The 12,267-nt window shown below is 51.5% G+C and overlaps 4 protein-coding genes across 4 annotated transcripts, besides 1 other annotated feature; 3 read left to right on the top strand and 1 right to left on the bottom strand.

Annotated features, from left to right (window-relative positions):
- Window positions 1-12,267: part of a sequence feature (contig 1.39 809..240080(1)) that runs on past both edges of the window.
- On the bottom strand, window positions 1,028-1,891 carry ANIA_02406 (uncharacterized protein; the record flags this gene model as incomplete). The annotated part of the gene is made up of 2 exons (XM_050613038.1): window positions 1,521-1,891; window positions 1,028-1,422 (listed from the first exon to the last, which is right to left on the bottom strand). Exons 1-2 carry the CDS (start codon window positions 1,798-1,800, stop codon window positions 1,028-1,030), a joined length of 675 nt encoding a protein of 224 aa, XP_050468880.1. The 5' UTR covers window positions 1,801-1,891.
- Window positions 3,000-3,899, top strand: ANIA_02405 (class I SAM-dependent methyltransferase; the record flags this gene model as incomplete). Its single annotated transcript, XM_050613037.1, has 1 exon — window positions 3,000-3,899. One exon carries the CDS (start codon window positions 3,000-3,002, stop codon window positions 3,774-3,776), a length of 777 nt encoding a protein of 258 aa, XP_050468879.1. The 3' UTR covers window positions 3,777-3,899.
- On the top strand, window positions 5,851-7,152 carry ANIA_02404 (DUF1295 domain protein). Its single transcript, XM_050613036.1, has 2 exons — window positions 5,851-6,719; window positions 6,770-7,152. The coding sequence occupies exons 1-2, from the start codon at window positions 5,854-5,856 to the stop codon at window positions 7,095-7,097; spliced, it is 1,194 nt and encodes a 397-aa protein (XP_050468878.1). The 5' UTR covers window positions 5,851-5,853; the 3' UTR covers window positions 7,098-7,152.
- On the top strand, window positions 8,802-12,077 carry ANIA_10297 (uncharacterized protein; the record flags this gene model as incomplete). The annotated part of the gene is made up of 3 exons (XM_050613035.1): window positions 8,802-9,862; window positions 9,912-10,923; window positions 10,968-12,077. 3 exons carry the CDS (start codon window positions 8,802-8,804, stop codon window positions 12,075-12,077), a joined length of 3,183 nt encoding a protein of 1,060 aa, XP_050468877.1.

The following is a 12,267-nucleotide window of genomic DNA, read 5'->3' as shown; positions in this document are numbered from 1 at the left end:
AGCAATACTTCGTGAAGCGGAAGAGACTGCATATCCACGACCCGTTGATATGCTGCTTGTATGCCGATACAACTGGGGTGTCTTGCCTATCATAACATCAAAGATGCCTGGATATCCTCCGTCTGGGTTGACAGAAGTGTACGACAGGCTGCTGCGGACACTGTCAGCCATTCCCCTTACGTGAGTCCGCGTGGCCGCTGATCTATGAGCACAGCACACGGAAGCTCATCCGTCTCTCCGACAGCATTCTTTTGCACAGCCTTAGGCTGACGTGAAAGCTTATCGCGTATGACGACCACTCAACTATTGGGCCGCAGCTCGGCTGCCGTACCACTCGAGCCCTCCCTTCTCCTTTCTCGTCCAGGCTCTACGGTCTGGCCATGGCCATGTGGCTGGCATCGCTAAAGTACGATGCAGGTAGGTGACGGCGGTTAAGGTCGTTGTTGTGACACAAAGAACGGTGCACCGTACGTCTGATATGAGGTCGCGGAATGCTGGATATTAGACAACTCTCTTCGCCATACCTGGCGTAAGAAGGGACTCAATGATTAGAGTACCTGGCCAGTTTTTGCGTACACATAGTGATCTGTATGGTGACCAGGCTCTTCCTGATCGAACCGCTGAAGACGGTCTGTATGTGAGCGAACTGGATGGAGTTGGCTGGTTTTGAGTTCATCACAGTCGCACGTGCAAGCTAGAGGAGACTACACTAAGAGACCAAAGCGACCAGGACTGTGTCCAGAACCGCCTGTCGGAGCGCATGCCTAGCATTGCAGAGAATGTAACAATCAAAACAACAGAATTCAGCTGAGTGATGGCGAATGACGATCCCCAGAGGCTGGGTAAACCCTGTCAATACAGAATCAAGTCTCATTTAAGCACATCTTAAATAATTACGGTGGTTATCTGTCACGCAGGATAAGGCACCCCAAACCTCCTACTATACTTACACTCAACCAGTAGGTAACTCATCCAGAATTAACCAGGTTATATCCATGTCCGTATATACAACTCTTCCGAATCACCTCTACCTTCGCACCTTGTATAAGGCTGTCTCCGCCAACAACTTCGTATACTGCTGGTGCAACCAGGTGATATGAGGCGGCATCGGTGTTCCCTCCGCCTTACCCAGTCCCTGATAGAAGCAGCTCTTGAGTCCGAACTCGGCAACACCCTCCTCGGGCTTCACAACGGCAGAGATCTCAAAGAGACCATCCGAAGCACGCACGCCCTGTCGGCGGGGCGAGTCACCGCAACGAACGACAATCCGATCGTTCGTCTTTTCCACGACTTCGAAATGATCCGTAATCAATGTACCAACATCGTAGGTCGAAGAAGCTAGCTGCTCAGTCGTCCACAAGTGCGACGCGGTATCGGCGGCTTCGTATTTGCGCGAGAGGTAGGACCGTTGGAAGGCGTAGCCTGCAATCACAATTCAGAGCCATTAGTATCGACTTCTCGATCCATCTCAAGGTTTCCCTTTATCCCATCGCGTCAAGGCCCGAAGGGAGAGAACGCACCCCAGCCACTCCACACACCCGCGCAGAACGCCTCAACGAGCTTCCCCTTCTTCTCGAGCAGTGACGGGTTGATCTCGGAAAGTGGAACGCGGCGAATGCAAAGGTCGTGCGTAGTCGGGTTCTTGGACGGGTTGAATTTGGCGTAGAGAGGGTGGTTAAAGATCGGGTCGGTCGGGGGCATGTCCACGAAGCGGTCATTGCGCGTGTAGGCGAAGAAAGCGCCGAGAGACGCCAGGCCCGTGTAGGTCCCTAGCTTCAGGGTGCGGGTTATGAGTCCCATATTGATGTTTTCTGCCCTGTGCGAGGGGATAATCCGCGTGATGGATAATTAAACAGAAGGGCGATGATAGGAGTGCGGAGGTGGAGAGCTGGCGCGGTTGCGTGAGACGAGAGGCTGGGAGTCAGGGAACTGGTGATGACATTGGACCGGTGGCCGGACCAACTCCGACTAGACCAAGACACTAACATAACAAAGACAAACCCATCTTTAGCACAAAACAAACATTCTCACTACGCAGTAGACTAATAATGCTAATTATGTATAACATCAGAGAATCCATGGGACGATTCTGGCCGTCTTCTTGTGCCAAACTTCCCACTCGCGCCCAAACTTCTCCCTCAGCATCTTCTCCTCATCGCGGATCCTCACAATCAGGGACAAAACCAAGACCGTAGCTGCTAACAAGAGAAGAACCAGCTCCCACCTCTTCAATAGACCTAGTAGAGGTTCTGAAAAAAGACAAGTAATCGGCGTATCGAAGCGATTGACCACTAGCCCGCCATACCCAACCAACAAGAGCACAATTCCCGTATAGCTCGGATGCTGCAGATGCTTGTATAGTCCCGACGTGATCAGCCGGTCAGGCTTCGCAAGCTGGTAAGTGAAGTTGCGCCCGAGGCCGCCGTAGGCGCCTAATCGGATAAATGCGCCGATAGCGACGAGGGAGAGGTATCCGACCGTGTGACGGTTCCAGGATACAGTTGAGCCGCTGGGGTCGAGATTCGACGGGTAGGGGCAGAGCTTGACAAGCGTTTCGTGGTCAGACGTTGAACCGGTCGAGAAGAGGGTCACTAAGGCTTGGTAAAGAATTGCGGTGTTGGCAATGTGCGCGAAAAGGAGCGGTGGTGTTGTTGTGAGGAAGCGGATGCGGTCGGTGGTATGCGGGGAGGTGGTCTCGTTTGGAGGCGTCACGCACCGGTTATTGAGGTAGCCCGCGACAAGGAGGGCGATCGAGAAGGTAGATGAACTGAAGGATGGCATTATAACTGCTCTGTCTTGGTTAATGTCTTAGCTGCAGATGGTGGTCGAAGTGGGAGAGGCAAGCTCGGCATTCAGGCAGGGTGCTGTTTACTTACCCCGCAGTGTACGCCGACTGCCGACGGCTTTAGGAGCGTGATCTTGTGAAATTCTGATCCCGTCTGGTCTTCGTCCAACCTGACCTGATCGATTGTTTTGTATAGAAGACGGATACGCTCACAATGGCATCTGCAGGGAACGAGCGATTCAACGACGAAGCCGCAGAATGGGACAAGAACCCCTCGGTGCAAGAAGCGACCCGCTTCGCCTTCGAAAGTCTCAAGCCGATCATCGAGACGCTCTCAGAGCAAAAGCAATCCACCTTAGGAACTGGTCTCGAGGTGCTCGAAGTCGGCTGCGGCACAGGCCTGCTCACACTCCGCGTGGCACCGCTCGTTCATGAGATCGTAGCCGTGGATCCCGCGCATGGCATGATCGATGCTTTGAAGGCGAAGATCAGCAGGAATAAGGAGGCCGAGCCGGTAGATATGCAGCAGAGCAACAAAGACAGCGGTCGTAATGTCGTCCCCATTTGTCGTCTACTTGAAGACCCTGAGGATCCTGCCCTCCCTCCTCAGACTGTCGACAATCTTGAAGGGCGCCGGCGAAAGTTCGATCTCATCCTCTCACACCTTGTCATGCACCACGTCCCCGACCTCAAGTCATTCTTGAGTACATTGCGAGGGTGTTTGACGCCTGGCGGGAGGGTCGCTCTTACGGATTTCGAGGATTTTGGCCCTGAAGCGATCAAATTCCATCCGCCGACGAAGCTGGAGGGCGTTGAGAGGCATGGGATCCCTGCGCGGTGGATGGAGAACCTGATGAAAGAGGTCGGGTTTCAGGACGTCAAGGTTTCCGTGGGATGGACGTTGACAAAGAAGGTCGAGGCCTGGGAAGGGCACAACCCGGGGGATACGCTACAATTCCCTTTCCTACTATGTGAGGGGTCGAGCCCGTAGTGCCGCTATATCCGCTGCTCGTCATAGTATATATAGTGGATATATGGGGGTCAAATTTGCGGCGTTATTTCGCGCGTTATATCTATATATAGATTTCATAGCATCACCTACTCTAGGTTCATCAACACCGTGTCCACGCCTCTAGCACCTCGCTTGAAGTGCAAGCCCTTGTCACCATTCCATGTCACCGATTCAGGCTACGGCATGCAGTAACATGCAGGTGATAGCAAACATCGTTCAAGGACTGTAGACATGCTAGATGTATAAGTATCACACATGGTGACGAAAACAGCTTCAGTAGGAATCATGACGGGTAATTGCTGCTGACAGCCTCAAGTGGTGCTCTTTACTATAAATGACTAACGATCCATATCCATGGTTGGACCAACTATGAAGATGGCAGACAGAACACCTGCCAAACAAACAGCATGGTGATGGGGCCGCTGATCAGTAGCGTGTTTGACGGCTTTGGAGGGCGATCTGATCTGCATCAGCAAGAAACCAGGAACGAGTCTCCACTTCTCTCTATTCAGACCCTCTCTATATGGATGGCATGCGGGATAGCTTCTGCCTTGAGCGACGCGATAGAGACCAAAATACATGCTTGACACAACAAAAACCATGACCGCGGCGCCGTCCCCAGCAGCGCTTGAGTTGCTCCCAAGGAGCTCTTAAACCAAATCTTTGCCTATTTCTGCGTGATTCCGCTGATTGCGGCAGGAAGTCTCACCAATCTAGTTCCTTGACACCTGTCTATGCCCTCGAAAAGCTGAGCTGTACGTAGTGAACTACTAGACTGTGCTAAGTCTCTGGTCTCTAAGCACCTCTATACAGATCTCAGCCAATATTGTACCATCTTGATTCCTGGCTATGGCCAGGGCATCTCCTGCCTTGCAAGTGGTAGATGAACGGCCAAATGCTTCTATATGCGGATTGTTTCGATGAGAATCGCCGCATTGCGAAACAAGATTCTCACCTTTCCTATTTGGACATTTCAAGGAATGGTGCCCGGGCTTAGAATGCTGTGGGCAGGACATCAATGACTAGTGCATTGCGGCCTTGTATCCAAATAATCCAACATAAAATTGGCGATTACCTGGCCCGCTGCGTTGAGGAGCCGGCATCTCACGGCTGTCCCCTCATCCCATCTTTAGCAGTCTTCCTAGCGAACTCTCGGATCGGGATGGCGAAGACTGAAGTCTAGCTCGGAGACCGCAAAACAAGCTCACCTGCACTCGGCCGACTCACAATGAAGTGGTCTTCCTGATATTGCGTTATGTGAACTCAACCCGCAGAACGGCGTAGTAGGACAGAGATGCACGTATTCGATTGTCGGCGAGAGTTCCAGTAGCCGTCCTAGTAATTTTTGGAGTCTAGTCGCTGCTCCCACTGTGCTTATGCATAAGCAGAGTGGCCACGACTGAAGAGCTCCTATCGCAGAACGCTCATCATTGGTATACCTCAATATGAACCGAGTCTGCCCTTGGACTAGTCAGCAATTGTGGGCCATTCCGCGCTCTCATGTTAAAATCTAGGCTGCTGACGTTGCTCGTCCTGCTGTTCCCTCGATCATGGCAAATGTGGAGGATTGACACAGCGCGATGCCTTGCGGGTACTCAATCGCACAAATATGCGCTTCCTGATTGACAAAGAGGTGTTTGGGGCCAGGTTCCTGGTTAATCCCGGCTAACAAGCTTCGATAGACCCGGACTGAGCTTAATGGGTGGTGACTTTGCGTGATGAGCCTTATATTATGATCAGAATCCAGGTAGGTTCCTTTGGTTGAATGATCCCACAAAATGATCCCACTAAGTATCCCACACCAAGAGAGTAAGCCGCGGCGTTAATCAATCCATCCTTGATTCTCTCAGATTAATAGGTGATAGTGTAATGTGCCGATTCTTGGTACAAGTTCCAGGAGGTTGCGTTGGAGATGCGGAGTCCTTCAGGTATGACTGACGTCATACAAGACCTCGACATAAACATGATGCAATCCTGACTCCTTCATATTTAATCCTTTAGATCCTTCAATTCTCTCATTCTCATTCCAAGAATCATCGATCCATCTATAGCCACGATGGCAGAACAAGAAGTGTACGGCGGCCGCCTCTCGACGGGCCCCCTGCCCGTCGACAAGGCCGGATCGTACCTCCCACACACCAGCGGCGCCGAACAAGATCTCTACGGCTCCCGTTTTGGCACCAGCTTCGAAAAGGCCCGACAGCATATCCCGCATGTAGGACAGACCAAAGGCACAGCTGCAGAGCAGGACCTCTACGGCTCCCACTTCTCCGGCCACACCCAGTCCTCGACCGCCGCGGCACTAGGCCTCCTCCAATCTGCCGCTCTCCCATCCTTTACTTTCCACGCAGCATTTTCTACAATCGCGTACGGTATTTCCCGCTACACGGATCGCGCTGAAGGCAAAGACTGGCTTTGGCCTGCCGGCATGACCCTCAATGCATGGTATAGCGCTATTGGCACCAAGGTTCTCCACGACGGTCTCTCTTGCTCCACGGCATGGTCTACACTCAGCTACTCAGAGAAACTGCTTCTCGGTGGTGTTACTGCCTGGGGTGTTCGTCTGTTCCACCGGATCGCGACTCGTGGTGTTGCACGTGGCAAGGACGACCCGCGCTACGATGCGCTCAAGAAGGACCCCGGATTTTGGAACAAGTCGCTCTTCACCATGTTCTTACCTGAGGCTGCAGTGCAGACGCTCATCTCGTTGCCGTTCGTGCTGCCCTTCCGCAAGACCGCTGAGAGCATTGCTGCTTCGCCCGTGACCACGGAACGCGGCTGGTACCACGCGCTGGCCGTCTTCCTCTTCTCGGCCGGTTTCGCGATGGAAGTCCTCGCTGATAAGCGACTTGCTTCCCACAAGAAGAAGGGCGACATTGGTGTTTGCCGCGACGGAGTCTGGAGCGTTGTTAGACACCCTAAGTATGTTCCCATGCCCTAGTCTGCTAAAGAGCTCAAGTTAACAGAGACAGCTATCTCGGCGATGCCCTCATCCACTTCTCGTTCCCTGTACTCCTTCTGGGCGCCGGCCTTTTCCACCCGCTCGCTGCCCTCGGCCCTATCACAAACTACATCTTCCTCCGCTTTATTGGCGGCGACCGTGAAAACGAGCAAACCCAGGCCGAGCGCTACGCCAAGGAAGACCCGATCAAGGCGCAGCAGTTCGCTGAGTACCGTTCTGAGAAGAACAGTTTCTGGCCTAGCATCAAGGAGCTCAGCAACAAGTGGACCTGGGCTGTTGCTCTAGCTGGCGCTGGTGGTGTTGTTCTTGAAAGAGGGCTCCGGTCTGCCTTTGCTTAGGCTAACTGCTCCGAATGATGGAGCTTGGACTTTGAATTTGGATTGTACTGTATACTAGGAGTTAGCCGTGGGAATTTTTGATGATCTTGCTTATTCAAGAGCCACCGAGTTTGAAACATAGTGTTTGCACATCCGCCGTAACCTAGTAGATGTTTGCCAGGAACTATGTGACTATCAGTACGGAGCAGTGGTTCCGGCTCGACATTGTGTCTTCGCCAACAATTTTTCAGGCCGGACACCGAAAGAGCTCTATAGCAAATTGCACGAAACTATGAGGTAATTAGATCCACCTCGGCAAACACTTGCTTGCAATACTTCGCCGAGCTCCAGGCCAAGTCCTGAGTTATCCAAATAATATATGTTCATGTGTAACACTCTAGGCAGCCGAGTAAGCCTATATATACATTACGAAGGCCAAGTCCGAGAGATCAGTAGTTTTTCGTTCAGATTATTCAGTAGAATATAATCAGTAGACGAATACTGTCAAGTTGTGTCATAATAACAAAACAAGCAGCCGTCCAGTATAGCCTCGATCGAAGGATCTGTAGATTAGGTTAGTTTTCCATTTTTTCGATTTTTCTTTCCATTCCCTTCTCTTTTTCAGGTGGCTTTTTTTATATTTTATTTTTATATTTTATTTTTATATTTTATTTTTATATTTTATATTTGTTTTTTATTTTTGTTTTTTATCTTTTCCCTTTTTTCAGAGAGGCTAGCTAGGGAGGGCGTCAGCGGCCGGTCAGGAGTGGATGTGTCCACTTTTGGAGCGCACGGGTCGATCTGGCCGCCAGTATACCCGACATTTAGGTATCAGATCACCCAGTTGCATAGAGTACAAGGGATCAAAAATCGAGTCCAGTGAGGCTAATTTTTTTTTCTTATACTCAACTGACCTATCTCTCGTGCCGGGTGACTTATGCTGAAACAAGGAGGACTTGGCTCGGGTTCAAGGTGAAGGATTCAAGTTTATGGCAGAACCTTATTCCAGGCCCGATAATGGAGGTGTTCGGTAAATTAGGTAAAAATATTAAAGCAGAGGTGAGAAATAGGAGTAAAAAGTGACTTCCAAGCCCTATGATCTTACACTTTTCTCTTGGTTGACAGACTGGTGGAGGAAAAGTTTACCGTCACAGCCCGAGGGCCCACGAGACTCAGGTTATCGGCAACCCTAAGTACCTGCAGATCCAGCGCGGTGATAAACATATCTGCCTAGATTGACCTCCGCATAGCTGATCTGGCACATTGCTTATTCAGGCTAATGCGCGATTCTGCAGCATGAACTCATGATCGGCCACCATTGCGTAGGGTATCCATCCAATCGCGCTAGGGCAGGTGTTTGGCTGACCAGACAGTTTCTAGCCAATAATGTGTATGGGCAGTCGGTGCTGAATCTGGCTTCAAAGGCTCTTGTGGCTGATACCGGGTTAGCTGAGAGTCTGCGTACTGACCAGTCCGATGCGAGGGTTTGTGATGCAGTCGAGGTAGTGGAAGCGAATAGGCGCTCAGCACGTCAAGCCTGAGGATAAAAAAGAATGGGAGAGAAGTCTTGCCAGGAGACAATCGGTTACTCAGAGCAAACAAACGCTTTATGACGTGCCATAATTGCGCCGTGTCGAACCTGAGTTCGAGCTTATAAGAGGCATAGCCACCACCCATCCCTCTTAGACCTGGTAGTCTGTCCTACTCCTATGTGCCCCGGCAGCAATGGGGAACTCTCAGGATACTGAATCGACCGGCAAGTGGCTGCAGGATGAGACGCAAGAGTTGGTCCAGCGATTTGGCCGGCTGAATACCCTAGATGACTTGATCCGCCTGCGAGCAGCGGATGCAGTCCAGGAGCCAATTCTGGCGTATCCGAAGTCTCTCGATGCAGCCGTTGAGTATGAGTATTTTACCGGGGAGGACCTGAATTGCATGATTGACCATGCCGTGTGTGGTTTGGTGGAGGCTGGATTCAAACCGGTTCGTTGTGGCCGAGAGTTCTGTTCTGCCATGGCTAATGCGAGACAGCCCAAGGATGAGAAGACTGTCGCTTTGCTCACCCTGTCGAATATGGACATGGTCGTCACATTTTTTGCTCTCAGTCGCCTTGGATATACAGTGATGATGCTTTCTCCGCGTTTGTCCGGCGCTGCATGCGTATCGTTGCTCAATACAGTTGGTTGCGATACCATCATGTACGGTCAGACACCGAGCATTAGAGAAACACTGGGCGAGATCCTCCGGCAACAACTTGTTATAGTAAGACCAATCATTCAGCGTGCTTCGCCGACTGAGTGTATGGATGGCCCAGCCTTCATCTTGTTTCAAGGCAGTCGCAACGGCGCCGCTCGAAGACAACGGACCGCACTCATTCTGCATAGTTCCGGGTCGACCGGTACACCAAAGCCACTGTACCTAAGCCACCAAGCCATTCTGACGCACCCGTTGCGTGGACCGGGCCTGACCTCGTTCAACACCCTCCCGTGGTATCACCTGCATGGCTTGTCGACTGCGTTCCAGGCAATGTATATGAGGAAGGTCGCGTATATGTGGGACGCCTCGCTCCCACTCACAGCCACATCTGTTGTCGCTGCTCTGGAAGCTGCTAAGCCGGAGTCAGTCCAGGGAGTACCGTATCTGCTTCAGCTTCTCGTGGATAGTGACAGAGGGCTGGAGGCTCTCCGGCTGTGTAATATGGTCACGTATGGAGGTTCCGCGTGCCCAGATGACCTTGGAGATCGGCTTGTCGCTGAGGGTGTGAAGTTTGGCGGATATTTCGGATTGTAAGTAGATTTTAATCAGGGCTTCTTCGATCAGGGCTAATGATTGCAGGACGGAGGCTGGCTTAGTAGCAGAGTCCGTCTCACGTCCAGTTGGGGATCCACATTGGAATTACATGCGGTTTTTCGACGACTTAAAACCCTATATCTGGATGAAGCCAATCTCAGACAACCTGTTTGAATGCGTTTACCTAAAAGGGCATCCTGCACTTACGGCCTCAAACTCCGACGACCCGCCGGGTTCGTACCATTCTCGAGACGTATTCACGCCCCATCCGGATATGCGCGAGCGATGGAAGTACGTAACCCGGTTAGACGACCGAATAACGCTCTTGAATGGAGAGAAGGTTCTCCCTCTGCCCATAGAAGGTACCATCAGGCAGAGTGCGTTGATTGATGAGGCAGTTGTGGTTGGAGTCAACAGAACAGCTCCTGGGCTCCTTGTATTCAGGTCGGAGGCCGCAAAGACAACACCTGACGCAGAGTTCTTGGACCTCATTTGGCCCAATGTGGAAGATGCAAACTCACGCGCGGAGCAGTTCTCGCAGATCTCGCGAGACATGGTCTGTGTTTTGCCGTACGGATCCTCTCGTCCTCAGACTGATAAGGGGTCGATAATTAGGGCGCAAGTTTATGCGCGTTACGCGGATGTTATCGAAGGATTATATACTCGTTATGAAGGACAGTCAGATGGGACACTCGAGTTGAATACGGCAGACACTGAGACCTATTTAATGAAGCTTTGCCAGAACGAGCTGGGACTACCTATACCTAACGCCGAGACTATGTTCTTCGCCGCAGGAGTCGACAGCCTCAAAGCAATCCAATTGCGTCGACTCGTGCTAAGAAACTTCAGGATACAAGACAGCATGGCTCTTGCCCAAAATGTCGTTTTCGAAGCGGGCAATATATCACGACTTGCAGAGTTGATTCATGCTGCTCAAGCTGGCCGGAACGGCGATCAGGAAGACCATGATTCAATTATGCAGCATTTGATCGACAAGTACTCTTCATTTAAAGCTCATATCCCCGTCCCTGAGCTCGTGAAGAACGATAGAGGCGTTGTAAGTGGGTCAGCAATCCCCCACAGGTCAAGCTAACTCTGTAGATCTTGACGGGTGCCACCGGCTCCATTGGCGCGCATACACTGTATCAAATGCTAAACAATGATACCGTGTCGGTCGTGTACTGCTTGACGAGACGAGATAACCCGAAAGAAGCGATCCTGAAAGCCCTCGAGCAGAAGCGTCTGAGTATTCTGCCCTATCGGACGAAGAAGATCATTGCCCTCAAGAGTGATCTTGACCGACCCGATCTGGGGCTGACTGAGGAGATGATCGAAGAAATGCGACAGTGTGTATCCTTGATAGTTCACACAGCTTGGCCAGTGAACTTCAACCTCCCACTGTCCACATTCACATCGCACATCGTAGGACTGAACCAATTGATCAATTTCTCGTTGTCTGTGCATATGCCGACACCGGCCGTGATGCTTTTCTGCTCATCTATTTCGACAGCATTTGCTTCTTCGGCGGACAGTATAGACGAGCTACCGATCAGCGATCTAGGTAGCGCTCTCAGTATGGGCTATGCCCGCTCAAAGCTCGTCGGGGAGCGGATTATCAGCAACGCGCGAAAAACCGGAGCGAGGACATACTCTCTCCGAATCGGCCAGGTGTCAGGGCATTCCAAGAAGGGTCTCTGGAATGACAGCGAGGCAATCCCACTGATGCTGCGATCCGCTCTGACACTGAAAGCACTGCCGGAATTGGACATGGACTGCTCGTGGCTTCCAGCCGACAAGCTCGCCTGCTCCATCATGGAGATCGCCCGGGTATGTTCCTCCCATTCATCCCACGATAACCGCGACGACGGCGACGACTCTGTATATAATCTGTGCAATCCCCATACCTTTACCTGGTCGGCTATGCTCAGCACCCTTCGTCAACACGGATTCGAGTTCCGAACGGTCCCGTTCAACGACTGGCTAGAAAAGCTGCGGCAAAGCGAAGGCAGAGGAGAGGAGCTGCAGAATCCTGCTGTGAAGTTAGTCGACCACTACGAAGCGATGTACGGGGGCAACGCACCAAAGCCGAAGATTTTCCGAACTGACAAAGCTGAGCGGGATAGCGAGACGTTGCGAAATGGGCGTTTGAGGATTATCCAGGATGGAATACTGGCTCGGTATGTCCAGGATTGGATGAATCGATGGAATTGATCCAATCGGCACTTCAGCAGCCCGTGGTTCTGTGGTTCGGTATGTCGTAGGTGCTTGTGTTAGTAGTGATTGAGTAGTGCAGAATGACTGATTTGGTGGATAATAGAAACCCATTTCTGGGGTAGTTTGACGAGACTGGGTAATCAATTCTTCTCCACTGAAGAGTGGAATCGTAGCAAAGACGACCAGC

Source organism: Aspergillus nidulans, chromosome VII, assembly GCF_000011425.1.
Source record: "Aspergillus nidulans FGSC A4 chromosome VII".
Taxonomy (NCBI): Eukaryota; Fungi; Ascomycota; class Eurotiomycetes; order Eurotiales; family Aspergillaceae; genus Aspergillus; species Aspergillus nidulans.
This window is presented reverse-complemented; position numbering and strand designations above follow the sequence as displayed.

Excerpts from the sequence above, each read along its gene's own strand:
- ANIA_02404 (XM_050613036.1), top strand. The coding sequence starts at position 5,854 with ATGGCAGAACAAGAAGTGTACGGCGGCCGCCTCTCGACGGGCCCCCTG. Across the intron at positions 6,720-6,769 it reads AGCGTTGTTAGACACCCTAA|CTATCTCGGCGATGCCCTCA; the intron begins GTATGTTCCCAT and ends TAACAGAGACAG.